Raw genomic sequence first — 23345 nt, forward strand, 5'->3', positions numbered from 1 at the left:
GCCCCGTGCCCACGTGACCGGCGCTGAGCGCCGCGCTCAGCCGCTCGCTGAGGGAGGAGGCGGTGGCGACCGTTTCTCTGTCGCGTGGCGGTGGGGAAAGAAGGTTGCCGTTACCGCCCTGCTATACCCGTCGTTTTCCTCCAGAGAGAAGAAGGGGTGGGCGAGAGGAGCGGGGTCTCTCTGTTCGCCCCTAAGCAACGCTCGCCCGCCCGGGATGTCTTTGGCGGAGTAGGAGGGCGGCGAAGATTTGGCGTGACGACATGGCCGCGGAGCTCCGCAGCGGGGGAGAGCCGGGTGAGGGCTGGGCGGGCGGGCCGCCTCGGGGCTGCTCCCGGCCCTCGTGGGGGTGGGCAGCTTTAACGGGAGCTTAAACCGAGTGCACCTTTGCACGGCAAAATACCGTCAAAGCAAACCTTTCCTCGTAGCCTGTATAAGCAGGGAGTTGATGTGTTGTCATGGAATCGCGGAGTGGCTTGGGTTGGAAAGGACCTGAAAGCCCACACAGCCACACCGTGCCGGGGGCAGGGCTAGCCCCGCCTGCTCAGGATGCTCAGGGCCCCATCCAGCCCGGCCTTGAGTGCCTCCAGGGATGGGGCACCACGGCTTCCTGGGCAGCGGTGCTGCTGCCTCACCGCCCTCTGAGTGAAATGTAGCTAGCTACTCATTGTATAATTATGTTACTTTTTTAATGTACTTGCTTATTTTACAATCAGGTGACTCTAAGTAGAGCTCAGAGCAAATTCACATCTTTCTGGCTGCCGGCCAGGTTCATCTAATTAATGGTCCACGTTGTATGGTCCTCTAACTTTGACTGTGTTTTTCAGATCAGAAGCTAAATGTTGCATTTGAACAGGGTGAAGCAGATGAGATTTTGAGTAGCGCTGCTGAGGTGTGTGAACTGAGGAATGAAAGTGGGTAAAAAATAAATAAAATTTGAGATCCGCATCTTCGTATACATAGAATGCAGTCTCTTTCAGCGTGGTCTTGCCTTGCTTTGAGCCCGTCGCTGAACTGTAGAGTTACTTACAGTTTTTCCGAGCAGCAGCAGAATAAAACTGTTAAAAAAGTGAATTCTGCTTGGCCGGTTGGTTTTTTGGAGTATTTTCAAAAGTTGGTCATATGTGGGAGAACACTGATTTCTCCAAAGTTTTTTAACTTCTATGGATTTTTTTTCCTTTGATTTCATGGGGTGATAACATTTTGTGGTGAATAGCATAAGCCTGTCCGAACACTGTGCAGAAGCTAGGGCATCAGCGCCAACCTGGGGCTGACACATATGGAAGTGAGCTTGGCTCTTGCACAGACTTGTAATGGTTGTTTTAAGAAAGAACTGGTTGCCCATCTGATGCAGTTGTTATGCTTTACATCAAAGCATCTCCAGGAAAAAAAGCAATGATAATTTTTTCAGATCTGGCCTATGTTCAAGGACTGTAGTATTAACCTGAAAGCGATTGCTGGGGAGTCTGTATATTCTTTTCAATATAGACAGAATAAACAGCTTTGGTTTCCATATATTAAAAAAAAACAAAACAACCCACGTGCAGTCATGTACAAGTACTAAAATATAAAATAATCAATTACAGAAAAATGTCGCTGGAGGTGATGGCATATCCAGATCCACGATGACGGACCAAAGGTAACAGATTCCAAATAAGTGGGAATACTGCTTCAAAAGGAAATATTACTGTAAAAAATAAGTATATAAGTAGAACTGTGTTTATTAACTATTTACATCATCTTATAGATTACTTTACTGTTGTATTTGAAAGCAGTAACAAAGCCTGGTTTCTAATCTTTGTGGATTTCGATCTGTGTATGAAATACAAATGTATTAAAGCTCTTTTAGAAAGCATGTTCTGCTTCTGTTGCAGAGGAAGTTAATGATCATGCTTTAAAGGTAGTAATGAAAGTTGTTCACTTGATGCTGGTGAATGTTGGGCTTGGAAGTAAAGATAAGCGACGGTTTTGTTCTGTTCCCAGATCACGAATTGCGTAAGAGCGGTTAATTATCAGAACAACATTTCAGCATTTACAAATGGATTCTAAGCATGTTTTTCCACTTTTCAGCTTGATAACTAAAAATGTAGAGCATGAAAAATGCATGGACGAAATGAGGGAACAGCTGCAGATTTATCAGGTATGTTTCTGGCATCCTGTGACTTTTCTTGCAAAACGAAGTCTTAATTTCATCTGTGGTATCGTGCTGAATTAACATTGTCAGCATTTTCAGTATTGTTTATTGAAAAAATAAATTGCCGCAGTTTGCCACTTAGAGCTTACTCTTGCATGTTTTTTTATTAGGTGCAGATGAATGAGATGAGACAGAAGTTTGAACAAGTCACCGCAGAAAACAGAAGGTAAATAAGTGCACTTGACCTACTGCTGCTGTTTTTCTTGTGGGTTCTTTTTCTGTCTTTTAAACCTTAAACTCTTTTTCATAAGACTTGGAAATGTTTGAATCTGCTTAATAGTTGAAGATTTCATACTCATGTGCTTAATGTTACTCTAAGTGTTTAACATAGATTACAGCACCAAATTTAGGAGGCTATGCCATATCTCTGCAAAAGAACGAGGTATTAAACTATGTAGAACCATTTTTGTAGAACATATCTTGCTCAATAGATTTAAATGTGAACTAGGTGTATACGGTACATACAGATCAAAGGTACAGTACTTTGGTTAATTTAAAGACATATTAAATAAATACTTTGCTGAACTTAGTCCTTTGAATTTCAGGCTACATGCAGAGTTGAAAGAGTCTCTTGAGATGCAACTGGATGCTCTTCCTTTCATGCCTCTGGGAACTGTTATTCCTGCAGATGAAGAAATACTGAGAAACCTTCAGGAACAACTACAGCTGACTAATCAAGTGTGTGAGATGAAACACTTGTACTCTTTTATTTCTCCTGTGCCTTGGCAGATTAGGGAAGGCCAGTTTATTTCTTGGTTCAGAATTTGTTTATAACAGTCCCTTGACAGTATTTTGAGGCCTTCTTGATTTTATTTATCTAAAAAAAAAAAAAAAAACCCAAGCACATCCCCGCTTACAATTTTAACTTCAAAACCTGAAGGAAGATCCTCTCTAGTTTCATACAAGTAGAAAGTTTTGATGTTACTTTGTGCCTCAAGTGTATGTGGAATATGGGAAGTAATGGTTAGGTCCGAACAGATCAGCAAAGTGGCCTGAACATATTGCAGTGATGTTTCAATTCGTTTGCAGTGGACTAAGCTGAGGTTAAATTGACTCCTGAATTTTGGTATTTGAGTATTATGTATACCGTAGTCCTAGAGTAAGTAATTGCGAGAGTTTGACAGTTTCAGCGCTTCAGTGGAGTTTTACTTTCGGTAAGACCTATTAAAATAGCGCAAAACTTGCAGTTCTTGTCTAGCTGGAACATTGCAAACATCTGTTTTTCTGCCTCTGAATTTGGTGTTTTGTGTGGTTGTAATGTGTGCAGAGAATACAAAAAAAGCATTTCAATGGAAATGTACTGTAAGTATTTTAGAGACCTTTGTTCTTAAACTTTTTAGGAAAAAGAGCAAGCAATAGAGCTATGGCAGACGGTATCACAAGAGCTCGATCAACTCCAGCAGCAGTACCAGCAACACATGACTCAAACACAAATTCACATGGCTGAAAGACTAAAACAGCAAGTAACTTTCATTTACATTTTTGTTAATTTTGGAATGCCTTTGTATACTGTAGACATTTTGCATCTGTATGTAGCCAAACTGAAGTGCAGTGCTTCTACCAGTATCATAGAATTATCATAAAATTATAGGATGGGTTGGGTTGGAACGGACCTCAAGAATCATCAGGTTCCAACCCCCTGCCACCAGCAGGGTTGCCAGCCACTAGATCAAGTACTAGATCAGGTTGCCCAGGGCCCTGTGCAACCTGGCCTTGAACACCTCCAGGGACGGAGCATCCACAGCCTCTGGGCAGCCTGTTCCAGCACCTCACCACTCTCTGTGAAAACCTTCCCCTGACATTCTCATCCAAATTTTCCCTCCTTGATTTTGAAACCATTTCCCCTTTTCCTGTCACTTACCTACCCATGTAAAAAGTTGATTCCCCTCCTGTTTATAAGCTCACTTTAAATACTGGAAGGCCGTAAGGATGTCTTCCCGCAGCCTTCTCTTCTCCAGTCTGAGTAAACCCAGCTCCTTCAGCCCATCTTCATAGGAGAGGCTCTCCAGCCCTCTGATCATCTTCGTGGCCCTCCTCTGGTCCCGTTGTTGATTGTTTTCTGTAGAAGTTATTATCAAAAGTTGAGTGATCAGATATAGTCAGTGATTCAACAAATAAATGTGCAGTTGGGATTAAAAGTTTGTTTGAAATATATGGACAGTAACTTAGGGAGTGCACTGTGTGAGTTTTGGTGCATGTAGAGAAGAATGCAAGATAGACAAATATAAATAATCATATTTGAATTGGACATTAGGAAATGTTCGGTAAAGTTGAATCTGAAAGCTGCTGAAGATTTCTGAATTACCTACAAAGTGAAAGTCTTTCATGTTTTCTTCTGTCTTTTAATCTTGAATTTTGTCTACAAGAACAGAGTGGAACAGTAGGAAAAGCAGTTTCAATGTCCTTTTGTCATTCAATAAAGAAGCATGTCTAAACAACTGAAAAATCAAAGTTGTAATATTCTAATGTTAGTTTGTGTATAGTATTCCATTTCTTCAGCTGCTTCTTGGGAACACCTTTAAGCAATTTGTTATTGTGTTAGCTTGCTATGTTAACCGGTTAGGTTTCAGGAATTTTTCTTTCAGAAAAGAAAAATTAGGCTGTAAGAAGCTGTTTTGCTCTGAGCTATTAGAGTGCTCAGTATGCAAAGAACTAACAAACTTCATCTGTATGCGTAGCTCACTACAGCTGTATTCCTAGATCTATAAAATTTGCTTTACATTTTCAAGTACACTAGACTCGCGGGTGCCATTATTGCTCACCTATGTAGCAGGAATTTGTTACTGATTTTTGAGGTAAGTCCATCTAAGCAATCAGTTCCATTCTACAGTTGTTGTGCTCTCTCAAATGTTATAGATATTTCAAGTAATAGTTATGAGGACTTAGTTGTGAGGAGTTTATTCGTTGTTCTAACTTCTTGTTTCTGTTACCGCTACTGGATTTTTTCATTGTTGGTCACTGGTAAGTCATAGCTGCTGGAGGCTTAAGGGGCTGTAAGAGCCCACTTTTGATGATTAAATTCTTCAAGGATTTTAATGCCCTTTTATCAAGAATGAGAACAAACCACCTTTTATTCTTAAAAACACTACTTGTCTGCCACAGACTTTTCAGCTGAATTAGCTTTATTTTACATTGTGCTTTTAACAGAGGAGCAGGAAATAGCTATCAGAGGTAGACTGACTAGAATCACAATTGATAAGAAAGCAAAGACGAGCTATGAGATCCTTATTTATCCTGTCCAACCTCTACAATGGAGTTGTTGGAATAGGTTGCTTGCATGCATTTGACCATGAAACGGTGGCCACGAATACAACACAATTAGTATATATTCCGACTCAGGGACTTAAGTCTTGGCTATGCTCTGAAGATGCTTAGTATGCTGCAGATGACTATTTTGTGTTATTCAAGTTTCCCTAGGAAGACGGAGCTAAAGTACAGTTTTCTGTATGGACAGTAGACATGGCAAAGAGCAAATAAAGCCTCTTCGTGCAGGCAGGCACTTTTAAAATTCTTTTGGGATGCATTTCTGCTACGGTGTTAGCAAAAAAAACTTGTAGTACCACCATAATCTGTGTGGCTCTGTAGAGGCACTACTTTCATATTTTGGTACTAACTGCGTGGGTTCCAGAAACTTGTAACCGAATTAAATTCAGATACGTTTTACATTAGTAAATCTAATTTGCCAGATTACCAGGTCAAAAGCTAGAAGTAATCTAATTAAAACTTAAAAAAGCTTGTTGGATTTCCTGCTTCATACATGAATTCTTTGAAAATGTTTTCAGTTGACTATGACTGTGATAATTAAGTGTTCTTTCTTGGTAACGATTCTAAGATGATGAATTTTTTTTTTTTTTTTAGGATCAGCTGGCTAACTTTCACCAGCTAACTACACAACTGCATGCAGCCAATGAGAAAACAGAATTGGTAAGTAAAACCTAAGCAATGACCTAGTGATTTTTCTTATTTAATCCTACTGGAGCCTAAAGGTACAAACAAAAAAGAAGAATATCCCTCCAGCATATCTAGTTGGAAAAGACCTTGTGTCACTCAGATTTGTAAACTTGTCTAGCAACCAGTCAAAAATCAGGAAGTAATGTCTCTCTTCCTGAAGACAAAACACTTAAGTCAGAATTTTAGTATGTGTTAAGTGTATCTTAGACAAACATTCAAAAAAATTAATTGAAAAAAGTTCAATAACATCTTACACAGACTAGCTCTGCCACATGTTAGCGATTCCTAGTTTGGTGCTCCTGACATAAGCATTTTCAGAGCTGATCTTTTAAGAGATTTTTGCCTTCTAATAATCTTTTATTGTACAGACTGAAACTAAGCTTTAGCCCAGGACTTCAAGGAGTGATACAGTTTTGATACTATAGAAAAATAAGAGGCAAAAAACTTGATGTGCTAGCTGAGAAGCTTCCTCTCTGTAAAACACGCTTCCCATGTGATTTTTCTTTGATCCATGTTTGTCCTGGATACTGCCAGTGTGTAGAGCAAGGAGAGGAAAAAAACAAGACACCTCAAACATGTAACCTACTGTATGCTGTTTTGTGTCTTTGTCACTGAAACCTTTTTTCTTTTCTCTTGTTAAAATTTAAGCCTGTTTTTTTGGTGTGAAATATCATGGGTATGAAGGAAAGACTTCTAAGTTCTTTGTCACAGCTATTGAAAACTGTCTGTTGTCATCGTTTGTGAGCTGTGGTGCTGAAAACAATGCAATACTCCATTCAAACCCTTACTGATGCTGAGTAGTATACGGCATATTACTATAGAATTGTAGTTTGCAAGCAGTTCCGTGTACAAGCTATTTCATTAGTTCTAGTAAAAGCAAAATAACGCACTTGGAGAGAGGAATTTTTGTCCTTTGTAGTCAGTAACCTCAGTCAACTGTTCTTGAAGAATAGCCACAGTTACGGTTGAGGGATTGCTGTCTGAAAACAATCTCAAGAAAATACAATGAGCTTTCAAAACAGTTGTTTTGATTTAGCAGACGCACACTCATCTGCTATATATAAGCAAAGCAAGAGGTATCAAGACATAGACTGACTGGATCCTTAAAATCATGATATGGGAAAGAAATTGTGGGCAGAAGTGTGAAATAACTATTCTTTGAAGGAGAAAGCGTTAAGATAAAGGCTGCCCATTTGTCTGCGTTCTCCAAAGTGTTTAAGAAGGTCTCTTGCCAAAGACTTAAAGATGTCTTGGAATAAAGGTGTCCTTTCTTGAACTAAAAAACTGAACAATGAGAAGCAGAGAGCAAGCTTAACTAGCCAGGTTTTTTTATCAGGGTTAAAACAGTCATGTTCCCTGGATGTGTTCAGGTTTGAATTTTTCAGCATATTTAGAAAAGTTCTGGAAATGAGATCTAGTAAGGAGGTCACAGTGCTTACCTCATGTTAAAGCATTTAAGGTAATGAAAACTGAAATAAGCTGCAGAAGTTGGCAGAAAAATCTTCTGACATTCAGTATCTGAGTGAATTTTTGATATTTTGTTAGTAAAATAAAAGCAGAAAAAATCTCTACAAATCTCTCCTTGTTTTACAGAGCAATCAATTTCTGAAAACTGTAGCAGAACAGAATGTGGAACTAGAGCAGCTACAAAAACAACTGAGGTATAAACCAGGCAACTTAAAAATGATAAAAATCTTTACTGTAGGCTTTCCTAACTTAAATTTCTATCATAAGCCTTTTTTTTGTCTTGCAAACTGTCTTGACAGTGATAGCTGAAGTGGTTTCAGTTAACGCTTCTTAATGGTTTGCTATAAACGTGCATCAGCAGTGGTAAGGTACAATATCTCTAGTTATTTCTAGTCCCTGAGATAGGTAGCACTAGATGCTTGATTTGAATGCTGTGTTCCTTTTAATACCGCAGCAAAACAGAAGGGTTTTTTTTTTGTTGGAATACAGTTTGTACAAAATCCAATTATGAATACTCTTTACAGTTTTGAAATTTGAACATTCAAAGTAGTTGAAATTTCAACACTTAAAACTCATGTTCTAAACCACAGGCTATGCGGAATTTAGAGGTAAGAGAAGCTTTGTGTCTTAACGTTTATTTTTGTTTCTTCTGTACAGTAAATTTAGGACTAGGATCTGCTTATAAATACAGAGCTTAGTCACTGAAGATGTATTTTTTTTTATTACAACCTCAGTTGTATTAGCTATGTGTATTCTGGGGGAAGGACAATGTGACAGGAAAAAAAAATGACAAAGATTAAGGTGGTGTTCCAGGTATTAGAAAATGAAGAATTTTCCAACTCTGTCATCACACGCAAGTTGCTTACGCGTGCTGCTGTCTTTAGAAGAGAACTCTATGTCCCTACATTTTTGAACACTGCTCACACAAGGTAGCATTAAAATTTTTACAGATAAATGGGATCAAAACAGATCAAGTCTTGTATTAATGTGTGAATATGTGTACATTGATCAATACTGTCACATAGGCATAATATACTCTTGCTTTTTATGCTGTTAAATAGTAATTTTTATTGTCGTAAGGAATTTTTCTTGAAGTTGATTTTTAAAAGTAGTAAATATTTTCTGGTGTCTTTCATGACTTAGTCGTGCTCCAGTTTGCTATTTTTCTTATCTTTATCGTATACTGACTCATTGGTCTTTAAATTTATCCTAATACAAAGTCTGGATAATTGGGTTATGCACCAGGTGGAGGGCAGTATATGTCTTTTTATTCCCAAGTCAGAGGAGTAGGATTGATGCTCGTTTCAATGAACTTTTGTACTGTGGGGAAGATCTGGTTCATTAACTAGTCAACTTTTTTCCATTTCTGTTCTTGTCAAGCCTTTTTAGATCACAATGCATATCAATTAATTCTTGAGAAATGGTTAATATTTTCAATTCCTAGTAGAAATTGCTTTTAAAAGTGAAATCTAATTCTGAAAAAGATTACTCTTAAATATCTGAGGCCAACTGTATTTACGTTATTGGATCACTTCAAATTCTTGATTGCCTAGTCCTCCCAAATATTTACTCAACATATAGACATTATGATTAATTCAGCGTTTCTGTCTCGTTGTTCCACATAACAAGTTAAAAGGAAAACCTCTTGCACTGAATCAAAGAAGTTTTATGAAATCTGACTGCCCTTCACAGCCATTTCAACAAAGTTGTAAGAGTCCGATTTTTCCCCTGTTATAATCAAAGTGTAATTCACAGTCTGTTTTCTTTACATAGGCAAGCTAAAATAGATAGATGGACAGCAAGTGCTAAGGTTGATGAAATGATCAGATTGACAAAGAAGCTTCAAGGCCAATTGGAGAGAAAGGTATTCTAGAGAAAGGGGTAACTTTCTATTGCAACTGAATGACTAGTCAGTTATCTAATTGCTGATGTTAAATTAATCTCAAGTTGTTCTCTAATTTATTTTATATTTTATTCAATTTAGTTTGTTTCATACCTCTTTGTTTTTATAAATGAAACTCAGATGTTGCCTGGAAAACACGTATACTCTTTCTAGGAAGAAGATGTGGTATCTGCCCAGCAAAGAGAAGCAGCATCTGACAAACTCCTGCAACAAATGCAGTCTAGTATAAAACAACTAGAAACAAGGTAAAGACACGTTATTGGATGTTACTAACAGGATATCTACAAAAAAAAAAACACAACAAAGCCGAACAGGAACACGGTTCTGGCAACTTATTTACTTTCTATGAGCTTAGTTTGAAAGAATTGCTTTAATTAAGCCTTGTATTGTTAAATGAGTAAAAATATTCATTTGTTTTAGATTACATGTTACTGTCCAAGATGCTGAACAGCTGAGAACAGAAAGAGCAGACCTGGAGAAACAAATCAGAACACTTCAGACGAAGTGTGCTAATTTAGAAAGGGAGAAGTATGAGGCAGTTGCAAAAGTCCAAGATTGCATACAGCTGTTAGAAGAAGCTAACCTCCAAAAAAGTCAGGTAAGGTTATGGGTGAAGGCATTTTCTTAGAAAACTTTCATCACCTGCAGTTAGGAAGTGCCCATTTATGTATTCTTAGAGGTATACGCATATATACAACCGATCTTTTTATGCCTGTTGTACCAAAATTAGTAATGCAGAAGAGAGCAAACTTATGATATGGACACACATCACTTATTTTTGTGTGTTAGGTGCCAGATGAAATTCAAGTATGCTGTACTAGCTGCTGAACTTACTGTTTTACAGTAATAAAATAGTCAAAATCAAAATAGAAGAATCCACCAAAACTTCCTAAAGGTAGGGTCTAATCCAGCAGGTTTCAAAGTATCTGTTGATTCACACACAAAAAGAAAAGTCTCCCTTTTTTTCCAGTTCTTCACTTTTCCAAAGTATCTTATTGTTTGCCCTTATAGGAGACAGGGTGCAGGGACTGGTAAACTTGTGTCTAATGTGAACACTTCTGTGCTTTCATGTTAAGCTTCAGCTGTAATCAGTCTTCCAGCAATCTAGTGAATTCCGTTTGCTGGCAAGACAGAGCTTCAATGTATCTAACAGACTTTAGCCATCAGCAAACTAAGTCCCGATTATTTAATGCTCCTGGGAACAAATAAGGAATCTTAGAATCTATTTTGCTCAGGTTAGCACGTTGAACAGTTGAGCAGTTAAGGAGATAAACATTCCTTTTTAGCCTGAAGTTGCTTTTCAAACGTGAGGAGCCTCCTTATAATCTAAAGTAACTTTATCCCTTTGGAATACAAGAGTTAGCGTTGGGTTTTTTGGGTGTTTTTTTTTTTGGCTCATGCTGATTTCATTTCTGTGACAAAGGAGGAAGACTGTCTGAAAGGAGGGTCTGAAACTAAAGAGTTCCTGCTACCTTCTGACCTATTTCCAGAAGAGATCAAAATCTTGACAAAACTTCGGGGTTCTGGTCATTAATGCAGTGCCTCGTAATTTGTGTGATTCTTCTTGTTACACAAAAAAGGATTCTTCTCTTGTTATAGGCATTCTTCACATACACTTAAAGTAATTCACGATACTTTTTGGCATCTTTCTGGCATGCTACTTCCTTTCTGTATTTGTTATTAAACTTCTGCATCTCATTTGCGTTATGCCCTTACCTCCTACAAGTCCCTTCACTTATTAGGCCCTTTTTCCTAGTAAAATATTTTTAGCCTCACAAGCATTTCCCGAAAGCCTGAGTATGAGGAAGAAAAGGTAATATATATATATATATAAATATAATATATATATATATATATATATATATTTCCCCAGAGTTTAAAAGCCAGAAAACTTTTAATTTGAAAAGTACTGGTGAAAAGTATAAATCTCCTTTTCAGTTTGCTATGTTTTAGAACATTAGTACAGTGTTTTTCACACCATTTTTGACAGAAAGAAGTCGACGGGTAAAAATTGTGGTGTAAATAACATCTCTGAGACTGTTAGTGAACGTTTACAGATAAACAGGAATCTTGTTGTAAGCAACAACTTAAGTGTAATGCTCTGGGAGGCAAATTTTGAATTTGCAGACGCTTGTTACTGTATTGCTCTGGCTAAAACATCCTTGGTTTTGCAAACTGGGTACTTTATGAATGAATAAAAAAACACTGCCTAATATATGCAAGTAGTTAACTGTGGCCTCTCTGGTCTCTAAGAGATTACGTGAGAGACCAACAGGTTGTCACAATAATGCTCCTTCTTTCACGTTAACATTGTAAAGCATGTAAGCTAACCTTACAAGATGAGATCGAAAGAATTCTAAGAGTACTTCGAGAAACAAAACACAAACTGAATGGGAGCAGTAAAAGAGAATGTGACATGAAGGGTCACGTCATGACTGGAGTGAGTCACCTTCTACAGACTGAATTTATATCATCTGTTAGTGACCTTTTTCACGTCTGTCTCCCTTTATCCATCTACGCAACATCTATTCTCTATGTGCCGCCTAAGATTTTTCATCTCTTCCACCAAGAGTTCCGTATTACTTTCTGTAATTGTTCCAGACCAGCATCTCCTATTTAACAGTAGCATTTTTCTTTCATCCTGCCCTGGAAGGGTTCCTTACTGCACTTCTTTTCTGTAACTCCCACCATCTTTTCGTGCTAAAGAGCTGTTTGGTTCACTGTTATCCACCATGAAAGAGTTGACGTATACATTCCTTAGCTGCTTAGGAATTCTTTTTTTTTTATTTTTCTGGGAGGTAACTGATTTAGTCTGTCGACCATTAAAAAAAAAAAGCACTCAGCTCTATGTAGGAAAGTGTGTGCTTCTATACAGGTATTCTGATTCTTAACAGACATCTTTCTGTGTCATTTCTGTTCTCACATTCCTGTTGCGTCTTGGTGTCAGCTGCTCTAAAGTTGTTTTGCACAGTGATTATGTGTGGTTTCTTCTCTCACTGCTAGATATGATGTCACAACTTAAGTAACGTTTCAGTTCTTATTTTTTTACAGGCACTATTTAAGAAGAAACAAAAGGAAGAGGAAATCAAAAAGATGAAAGATGAAATATTTCAGCTTGCAGAAGATACTGCTGCAAGAATTAGAAAGGAAGTAAGTTTCGATGTTTAGAAAGAACCAACTATGAACTTAGAGTTAAAAATCAAATCATTTATATATTATGCATGGTCGTGTCAGCAGTTTTCTTGTGTTTTGATAATATAAGTACCAAGGGCAGTATACTGATGGTATTACGCTCTTTGGCTTTATCACATCTAGATATGTACTCTTCCAACCCAAATGATATTCTTACAACTCTCATGAACCAGAAGTATTGCTGTCTATGCAGATACTGGTATAGAGAAGGTGAAGATACGGCACTTACTTCAAAAATTCTATTCAGTAGCATGTGGCCTCATCTTGGAACTTACTGATACTTATTGTATACATTCAGGTGATAAGAATTGTTGAGTTATAAGATCAGATTTTTGTCATCTCAGTTCTTCAAAAATATGCCTCTATTTAGACAAATAAGACTCTTCCATGAAGTACAGCTAATAATAAAAAAACCTCAGTATCGCAGCATACTTAAAAAAACAGAATTCGGTAGAGAAACTACAAAATTTTATAGTACCTGTTTCAATAATTCTCATTCTTCTCATAAGCGGCTGAAAATTTGAAGCTCTTTGATAATAGACTGTTCACAAATGAATTTGTTCTCTGTTATGTCCCATCTGCAGTTAAAACAAAGCTAATCTTATCTCTTAACAATTCTTAACAATTTTCCACATCAGACAGACTTGCTTTATTTTAAGGCAAACTCCAGAGGAAATAAGAGCCTTGTTATATAAATGTATTGGCAATGTCTTCTGCTTCAAGTAGACAACACTGAAAATCAGCTACCTGGTCTATAATTTTTCAGTGGTGTAATTGATTTTGCCTCCTTTCACTTTCTTCATTATGATCCAACAAGCCTGTTATGAAAGGATTCATATTAAATAAGGATTTCAAATATTGCATACATTTTTTAAGCCTTTAAAAACGAGGATGAAAATGATTTGTGCCTTATACTTAGCGATTATCCAAAAAAAAACCCACATAATTATGTGGATTACTTAAAACTGCAGTGTTTAATGTCATGCATGGTTTGGAGGGGGCACGAGAGCTAAAAAGCAATTAGAGGAACCACTGTTCATGACAGTGCTTTACTAATCAGACTTTAGAAATTCAGAAATGTCCTATTTCTTATTTCACATAATCCCAGTAAAGAAGAATATATCAAAAGCATTAAAAGTAAAATTTTAAAATAAGCGTTGTTGTATTTCTCCAAGAGTAACATATTTCTTATGTGATCTAAAAATATCCGTTACACAAGTTTCAGATATCTTGCACCTAGTGGACAGCAGCTCTCTGGTAGTTTTACTGTTCTTCTGGTAAGACCTTGTTGTGATGTCTTTCTGCTTTTTTTTCCTCCTAAATACTCTCAATTAAAGTAATATGGATGGATAATAAACGTTCCTTTAACATTCAAGTAGTACCATTTGTCAATTACTGTGGTTTCCTATTTTTATATAGAAGCACTACATATGCACAAAGCATATTTGAGGTAACAGCCTCAAGTTGTGTTGAGGAGTTTAGATTGTATATCAGGAAGAAGCTCTTCATGGAAATGGTAGTTAGGCATTGGAACAGGCTGCTGGGGGCGGCAGCAGAGTCACCATCCCTGCAGGTTTTTAAGCGATGTATGCATGTAGTGCTTAAGAACACGGTTTAGTGGTGGACTTGTGTTAGGTGGATGGTTGTAACTGATGATCTTAAAGGTCTTTTCCAATCTAAATGATTCTGTGATTATATACGTAAAAACTGGATGGAAAAATAGTTTGCAATATTATTTAGTTTTGCTTTGTTTTTGATCACAGGTAGACTCTGCAAAGAAACAATACAATGTGCAGATCTCTCAATTAACAGAAGAACTTCTGGCTCTTCATATGGTATGAACTTGACTTTTGAAAATATCTGTGCTAGCAAAACACTTGAGACTTTTTTGTTTATCAAGTTAAATATGTAATTATATATAAAGTAAATCAAGTAAAATCCTACATGATATCATTAGCAGTTTGGTGAAGGGATTCTTAGTTTTAGACAAAGAGGTCAAACCTTTTGATATACCTTCTTCTAGACTGGTGTTTCTCTTTATTATTAAATAGAAGTTACTAGTGATCAGTTGCAAAGAAGTAATCGTAACTTTGCTTTTTATCGTTTTGAAGTGTTTTTATGTCTACATGGGTCAGTGATGGCAGGCTTGGGATACTTTTATCTTGGCCTATTTGAGAGGTTTCATTAGAACTCGTTTCTTTACAGTGCTGTCTAGAAGGAATTGTGTATAGATTTTTATTATGGCCAGAAAAAATATTCTTAACTGCACAAGAAACTCTTATCTCAGCCCAGCAATCTAGTAATTTGTGTGCATATATGCTGTACTGATAGGCACTGATACTGTGTAGCCCTGGTGTTTCAGTCACACTTAAAATACAAGTATGTGAATAGCAACTTTCCTACAGCACACAATTTGGATTTCTCTTCTACCTGTCTGGATTTGCCATAGGGCCAAGGCAAAGAAATGAGGGCAAATAAGCTGCTATACAGAATAGAACTGATACTATTTTTAGTTCTCTGCAAATATTTAAGTGGTGAGCTAGATCCTACGCTCGGTTTCTCGTGCTGCTGGGGAAGGGGAATGACCTAGACTTTACTGTACTTGCGTAGGTCCAGTAGGATCCATTATAGGACTTCATATAGGTCCAATAAATCCTACTATAGCTGTGGATCTGTACCAGGCCTTCACAGGTGTCTGTCTGCAGGCAGCTTAGTACTGCTGTGTAACAATTTCCTCACTACCAGTATAGAGCATCTTCACATCTCCTTTGTACAGCTTAGTTTGCATAGGGGACAACAAGCAGCAAAAGTAGATGGTAATGTAGCGCGTGGTATTTTTATCACGAGTTTTATATATATAAATTATATATATATCTACAATATAAATGAGAGGTTTATTTAAATGACTTTTTAAAATAGGAATGTGGTGAAAAGCAAGGTCAAATAGAGCGTGCCATTAGAGAAAAGCGAGCAGTGGAAGAAGAACTTGAAAAGGTGAGGCAATTGCGTGCTTTGTTACATCATGTTTAACATCTATCTTCACTATGAAAAGACATGTTCATTTTATTTTTTCCCCCCCACCTCCAATGTTTTTCCTTAACACTGGAATGAAGGATAAGGAAATTAAGGATCATAGCGTTATTTGTTGAGTTGATTTTCCTAACATTAAACATGCATGTCTGTACTTTAAGTTTTAATCTGGAAAATTAAAGTTCTAGTACTAAACTGAAAAACAGTGTTCATTGAGAAGCGTAAAAAGTAAAAGATGTTTGACATAATCTAAAAGCATGTTGGTACGTATTCCAACTTAAGCACAGCATGCTGAAAACAAACAAACGCAAGATCTCTGAAAACCTTTTTAGAAGCAGCACTGAAACTCAATTATATTCGGTTTGGTTTTAAATCCCTGGAAATAGGACACAGTGAGGAGTAGCCTCCTTATCATTATGACTGTGTCAGTAATTAGTGCAAGGTAAAGATGATCTGGCATTTAATTGTATTCTTCAGATTTGCAGAGAATACGGAGGACATGAATCTGACAATAGAAAACTAGAGCAACTGCATCAGAAATATCTATTTGCAGAGACTACAAAATGTGACCTTCAGCTGAGTCTGCAAACAACACAACATAAACTGAAGCTGCTGGAAATGAAGTAAGTAATGGACTATGGATCACTATAGAAGTATTAAAGGGGGGACAGCAGATAACAAAAGGTTTTCTATACAAAGTAAGAACCACAAGCAGTTATTTTCATTGTTTTATAAAAAACTTTGTTTGAAATCTTGCCACATTTCTAAATAGTGTTTGTAGGAAAGGTTACTCTCTGAAATACTCAGGCAGAAATTATTACTCTGTAAAATCATCTACAGTGTGGTATCCCCTACTATACACATAACACTCCATGTTTACATAGCATACTGAATTTCAGGTCTGTGTTCAGAGATAACAGACGCTATTGCAGTTTCAGTAATATAATGATAAGAAGTACAATGTGATATACATTTTTTGATCAGGTTGTTCGCAGAATGAAAAGCCTAGGTTTTTTTTAGAAGCTTATGCCATTTACGTATTCAGATTATAAATGATTGTTCTGTACAAGAGATAGGGTTTATGAATCTGGAGTTGTTATTAAAAATGAAAACCTGTTCTTTCACATTGCCATTTTATCGAGATGGGTCAAATGCTGGATTGCTTTCACTAATTGCCTAGACTTGATAGAATACTTCACTGACTTGTGCATAGTCCTGCAAACTTTCAGGAAGAAGCAGGGGAACCTGTGTATTGAGTCAGACCAAAGATCTGTCCCAAATATATGAGGGCTGCTCCAAAAAGTAATGCGTCTTATTTCATTGTGTTGACTCATGATGTCAGAGGTGTCTGTTGGTGGTACTGCAGTAGAGGTTGAACCTTTCCACCAATATTCTCCCTGATGTTGTTGCCATGATGTAGATGGTGGCAGAGGAACAGTCTGACAATATGGCATGTGATGTGGAAGTGCAGATGAAGCAGAAGTGTGTCTGTGAATTCCTCCATGTGGAAAAAATGGTACCCACTGACACTCGTTAACACTTGCTGAACATTTATGGAGCCCAAACAGTGGATGCAAGCGCAGTGAGGTGGTGGGTGGTGTGTTTCAGTGGTGGCAATAGCAACAGTGGGTCACCTCCACAGGTGCAGACTTCTAGGGGCATAGCCAATTCTACAAATTCATAGCCAGGAAGAATGCACAGCTAAGGGTAGCGCTTATGTTGAAAAACAGTGTTCTGTAGCTAAGAATATGCTCTATCAAACAATGTAATTGTTCTCTTCGTAGCTATTGTAGTTTCCATGGAAATAAATGGGAGGCATTACTTTCAGAGAAACCTATGTGTATATCTTCTCCAGTACTGTCCAAAAAAGTAATCTATGGAAAAACTGAATGCTAGAGCAAGCTGACAGTGATGCATCATTGGCATGTTCCACCAGCATTGCAGCAGCGATGCGCTGCTTAAGAACACCCAGAGATGGCATCATATGTTTTTTTTTTTTAATTACTGCTCTTACTGTTACATGGATTACTTGAGTCCCTGTAAAATCTTCTCATCCACAACATAGTGTGGCAATGAGCTCCATACCCAAAATACAACCATACAAAAAGCTTGCTTTTTCTGTTTACCGTTTGCCTCTATTGCCATTAAAGGAAGCAATCAGAAGGCAATATCATATAAGGCTAACTGACCTATTAAGACTTTGTTGATGTCTACAGATATAGCCTCCCTTGTCTTCAAACTATCACAGCTTCAGCAAAATGACATTAAGGAAACATAAAATGGACTTAATTCTTGACTTTAAAGAAGACATCTCTTTCAGCTTTGAGGAAGAGAAATCTAATTACCAGAAGAATATCTGTAACTTGCAAAGCATTCTGGATTCAGAAAGAGAAAAAAGTGGCTTCATTGGTGAACAAAGGTTAAAGCTTCAGCAAGAGAACGAACAATTGCAAAAAGAAATTGAAAGCTTGAAAAAACTGGCCACAGAGGCACAGCAAAAAGCTAAAATAAAGGTATGGTTTTGTAACACCATAATGCAATGGAAAGCATAGCAATGATAGCGGGGTAGCAAAGTCCTAGGCTGCAGCAAGTAAAGATATGCTCAAATGCAGCAGCCATGGACACAAAAACAAAGGAAAAAGACCTGCTTACCTTTGAAAGGCCTCAGGGAGGCAGGGACCTCCAGAGAAATACCCTCACCTCCACTGCCAACCCTTAAATGAGGTCTAGGAAGGGGTGGATCCTGGCTCCACCCTTTCCAGTCACTCAGGTACATTGCACGCAGCTGAGCTCCCCTGGATTGGCCCTGCCTTCCCACCAGGTGCTCCATCACTGCTTCAAGCTATGACTTAGCATTTCCGCTACAAGTTTGTATACTGTTTTTATTTTAAGACTGATGTTTGCTTAATAAGACAGCGTTTCTAGGAAAAAATATTTGGAAATTTAAATTGGAGGTGAAAGTTTCAATGATGCTTTCCCTTTTTCCTTATAAATAATTTTATTTTAGCATTGTGTGTCCTAAAAATTTGTTTAGTAGCTTGGTCTCTGCTAATTATGCTTGATAAGAAGATCCCAAATATTCTATTTTATTTCATAAGATGAACAGTCCAAATAGTAAAACAATTTTTTTCAGCTGATTTCACTTATTCTAATTCTAGATCTTCATTTATCTACTGTCTGTATTAGGAATCTCTGTACAATTTTCAGTACAGTGTTCCTCTACTTACATGTCCACTGCATAATCACAGCAGCGTGTAGCTAACAAATAATATAGTAGTGTGGTTGTCAAACACTGGTTCTGTATGTTCTGGCCAAAGAATGTTTTTCAATGCGAATAGTTGCAAACTAAGATATTTAGCTGAAAGGTGGATCTTCTTTTCAGAGGTGTTCCATTAAATGCACCTGAACAGTCTGCATATGGGATAATGTAATAATAGCTAACTTTAGCAGATTCACGTACCTTTGCCTTCTGAAAGGAATAACAGCTTTGGTCCTTGATGTGCTTTCAAAATATCGACAGCAACGAAGATTTCAGAAACAGTTTTACTAATTATGAATGAGGATCACCTCATCCAGTTATCTCTTTATGTCAAGATAAAAGAAGTCATATTAAAGAAGAAATCTTGTTCCAACTCTAGAACCTTTCATAAAGCTTAACAAATAAGTAGCAGTTAAAAAGCATATGCCAGAACTTTGCATGTCCTTAATCAGACAGGATACCGTAAGTCACAGATCAGATCTGTTGCTTGCCCCCATTTTCCTCTGATGTACAAAGGATTTTAGATGCAATTAAGAAAGTCCTACTGAATTTTGACTAGGTGAAAAAGAAAAATGTGTTTCTGTACAGAAAACACAAACGATAAAGATTATCCTCTATTGTCAGCTGCACTATTTGCTTAAAATGGCTTTGGGAATATGTGTCTATTTGTAATTACAAATTTATTGTATTTTACATGCTTTCAACAAATGTTTATAAATGTAGTTCAAAAGACTTGATTGTATCCTATTTGTATTTTTTTATAGATAAGCACTATGGAGCATGAGCATGCTGTGAAAGAACACGGATATGAAGTCCGTCTTAAGGAAATGGAAGACATTAGTCAAAAGTCTACTGCTGAACTTCGGCATCTGTTGGCAGCTCAGCAAAAAGCAACAAACAGATGGAAAGAAGAAACAAAAGTTCTTACTGAAACTACAGAAGCCAGGATCAATAAGTTAAAGTAAGTGCAGTTTTGTTGTTCCTCTGGCTGCTGTTACAGTATCAGTTACTGTTTGGTACTGTTTGGAGGGTATACCCATGGTACAAAAGGAGACCAGACCATGGGGTAGATGATGTGCTTCTAGCAAACAAAAGATTTGAAATGTTACCTTTAGAACTCTCTGACACGACTCATAGTGAAGCGTGCAGCTAATAACTGACATTATTCGTATATCATATCATTCGTAATGACAAAAAGTAAACTGAATATCTTCTTTTCAATTGTTGTCTTTCTGAAAATTATTATCAGTTTAGAAAAACATAGCTTTGTATTACGAAAACTCCTGTCTTTATTCAGAACAGTCTTTATCAAAGCAAGCGTGAAATAATTCGCTAGCCTTGTAAGTTGGAAAAAATGTTTGTAGAGGCACATCTTATGTTCTTTTTGAGCACTTGCAATCATTTATGAGAATACAAATGAGTTATGTGATTGCCTTGAGCACAAATATGACATAAACTTTACTTTTTCTCTTAATGCGTACTGGTTGCCAGGTAACAGGCTCATATTCCCAGCACTGCCTATGTATCTTCATTTTTATAGTAGCTAGTCAAAAGATGTTAAATTGTTTTTATGGTATCTACCTGGGACTGGTTAAAGGGGTTGATTGAGAACAAGGGAATGGAAACTACCAGCCAAATATACTGCAGCCTTATATTAACAGGCATTTCAAATTCCATATAGCAGTTTCCAGCCAAACACATACAAAATACTAAGGTTAAAAGTTTTTTGTGTTTTTTTTTTTAGAGTAAATGTTTTCTTTTCCATTTTCTTCTCATTAATAGAAGTGATCTGAGTCAACAAAAGCTTCGTAACCAGGAGCTTATTGCTCAGCTGGAAACAGCAAACGATAAAGTAATTGAGGTAAGATAAAGACTGATAGGACAATTGCTTTCAGTTACAACCTGATGCAAATACACTAGGATGTTATCATTTGAATCTGGTATAGTCTTCTCCCTTTGAATATAGCTTAAATATTTGTATTGTAATATTGTGTAAACTAAATTACCTGCATTAAAATATCAGCTTATGTGCATCTTACTTCAGGAAGGTGAAAATTTCGCTGAAGATGTCTCTGACTAGGGAAGTCACACGATTCATATTTGAGCTGGAAATTCTTTATAATGCGTCAGCACTGCTTTCAGTCTTACTGTAGGTGGTAAACCAGCTCTACTTCTAAAGATCCTCTTGCTTTAAGCTTTTCACTACTATATGGATGGATCCAGAAAAGAGAACTTTATATTTGTAATAAGATACTTCATTTACACAGGATGAAAAATTAATGACGGAATATCAAAAACACATCAATAGACTTCAAACGCGACTAAGCCAGGCAGAACAGAGGGCAGCTACAGCATCGCAAAAGGTACCAAACTTTAAGAAAAAATGTTAAAGTGCTTACAAAAATCCCACTGAATATTAGGAAAGTACTCACTTTGTATTATTCCTGAGGCAGAGGTGATCACGTATGTGTGCAGCATTACTAATGTACTTTGAACAGAAGTCTTGTGTTTTGAATTCGATTAAATGCTACTTTCTGAAAGGACGCTGACCTGACAGCATAGATTTGGTTATGAAAACTAATTTGATGCAAATTGCAGTCGTGGTTCAAAGTGCGTGAGTGAAGGTGGATCACAATTTCTATATTCGGAAAAGTTTTTTGTAAAAAAGAAACTACTTCCTTAAATAATTGCAGCTCTTCACAAAGAGCAAATGTGCTGATTCCTACACCTATCTCCTGGGGAGCGTCCATCTGGTTTGAAACAAAGTGTGTCTGATTCCTGACAATGTTACTTCGGTTCACTATCTTGATGTACTTCACAGTGAGAGCCCACAAAATGCTGACTCAGCATTTCAGAAGAACAAACAGCCAGAGGCAAGGCAGGAGAGGACTCTTTAAAGGTGCCACGGAGAACAAAACTGAGGCTTAAATAAGGTTCTCAGATCGATTTTTGCCTCTATATACTAAAGCTTGGGCAGTATTTTGATGTGAAAGACGATTATGAAAAAAAATAAACTATTAAAATTACCAGTCCTTAGTTCAAAGACGATAAATCTTTGCTTATTATTAATAATAATTCCAGGCAAAAAAATCTTACAAATACAGGGTAATGTTTGCAGTTTTAAAATGTGCGTATTCTCTGTAAATGTCTTCAAAGAACGCCTGCTACCTACTGTTCTGTCATCTGCAATTCTTTGGGATCTGAAATAAGATACAAGTATTAATTACCTACAGAAAGCTTTGTAAATTCTCTGTTTAACCCAAATTCCCACTTATCTCAGCTTTTCCCTCTCCTTCATGACATTTTCCATATTGAAGCTGTACTGTTATTTAGATCTTAGAAAAAAAATTAAGAAACTATCTGCTTGTTAAAAATTACAGCTCAGCACATTAACTACATGGAAGAAAAAGGCTACTTCTGCGAAGGAGCTGGAAAATATCTAAGATGATGTATTAGTAATATTCACACCATGCTGGAGGTAAGAAGATTGCTGGAGAAACTTTGGATTGGAGCATTAAAATCAAATGCATAGCAAGGTTTGTAAAACTTCATATATATATTTTATGTATCACTCAGGTAACAAAGAAGGCTGGCTGAAGATACTGTCTCTGTTTGCACGGTGGAGATAAGAAGAATGCAAACTGAAGTAATTCAAGTCCTTTAATGTAGCAGATGAAACAATTTGATACAGTGCTGTGGCATATGATCGGTTTTAGTCTTAAAAAAGAACACTTGCTATGTCCAACTATGACAAAATTGTTTCCAAGGAATAGAGGCCATTCTACTGAAATTCTGAAACGGCTTTGTTCACATACAGTTGATACTTCTTTTCATTTTGTAGTGCAGTAACTTGAGAACATTTTCAAGATCTTACATGAATTGCAGTAAGACAGTAATAACAACATGAATGTCAAATAGTTCTTATGGTAGGTGCTACAACTGGGAAATGTCTCTATTGCCTTCCATTTTTAAGAGTTCACTTCAGTTTGCTATGTTTCTGGGAAACAGTTAAAGTGTTGCTATAGCTGTTCTTACAGCTAAGGTTTTAAGGACCGTAACCTTTCTTCAGTTTTGCTTCCCCCTCCCCTCCCTCCATTACTATTTTACAATTGTTCCTTGCTTTTCCATTTGGAACTTCAGTTCTCTGTTACTTCAGTTTGCACAAAGCTGGTCATCCAGCTTTTATGCATTTTTAAATAGTGTGTTCGAATTCTACAAATGCCAGTATGTGGGAATCTTTGATCGATGAGAAACTTGATACGTATTTCTCTAAAATTATAGCTGAATTCTGTTTTCTATTTCACCGTATATAATAAACATTTCATACATGTCACTAATTTTGACCCATTTTG

The 23345-nt window shown here is 37.0% G+C and overlaps 2 protein-coding genes across 12 annotated transcripts in view; one reads left to right on the forward strand and one right to left on the reverse strand.

Annotated features, from left to right (window-relative positions):
• Positions 28-23330, forward strand: SCLT1 (sodium channel and clathrin linker 1). 7 transcript variants are annotated; one of them, XR_002437904.1, is made up of 23 exons: positions 29-294; positions 825-889; positions 1584-1636; positions 2068-2137; positions 2302-2357; positions 2737-2869; positions 3532-3654; positions 6050-6115; positions 7736-7803; positions 9383-9473; positions 9666-9757; positions 9933-10110; positions 12564-12662; positions 14468-14539; positions 15624-15698; positions 16212-16357; positions 18055-18247; positions 19758-19954; positions 20776-20854; positions 21261-21356; positions 21815-21926; positions 22374-22471; positions 22570-23330. XR_002437904.1 is itself a non-coding variant. In XM_021394234.1 (22 exons), the coding sequence occupies exons 1-21, from the start codon at positions 261-263 to the stop codon at positions 22434-22436; spliced, it is 2049 nt and encodes a 682-aa protein (XP_021249909.1). In that variant the 5' UTR covers positions 30-260; the 3' UTR covers positions 22437-22471; positions 22570-23330. The 7 variants fall into 7 exon arrangements, 6 of the variants coding, with proteins under 6 accessions (XP_021249915.1, XP_021249909.1, XP_021249913.1 ...); XM_021394234.1 differs by lacking the exon at positions 21815-21926 and having other exon boundaries at positions 30-294; XM_021394235.1 differs by lacking the exon at positions 21815-21926 and having other exon boundaries at positions 31-294; positions 830-889.
• The window catches only part of CDKL2 (cyclin dependent kinase like 2), a 36260-nt gene continuing 16763 nt past the window's right edge, over positions 3849-23345 (reverse strand). Inside the window, exon 11 of one of the 5 annotated variants that reach the window (XM_021394249.1) lies at positions 3849-4250. In XM_021394249.1, the coding sequence (XP_021249924.1) occupies positions 4093-4250 (158 nt within the window). In that variant the 3' untranslated portion in view covers positions 3849-4092. Of the gene's footprint in view, positions 4251-13386; positions 13523-22006; positions 22194-23345 lie in introns of those variants that run through there. The other 4 variants (XM_021394250.1, XR_002437906.1, XM_021394248.1 and 1 more) reach the window with 4 other exon arrangements.

This window comes from Numida meleagris, chromosome 4, assembly GCF_002078875.1.
Source record: "Numida meleagris isolate 19003 breed g44 Domestic line chromosome 4, NumMel1.0, whole genome shotgun sequence".
NCBI classification, from domain to species: domain Eukaryota; kingdom Metazoa; phylum Chordata; class Aves; order Galliformes; family Numididae; genus Numida; species Numida meleagris.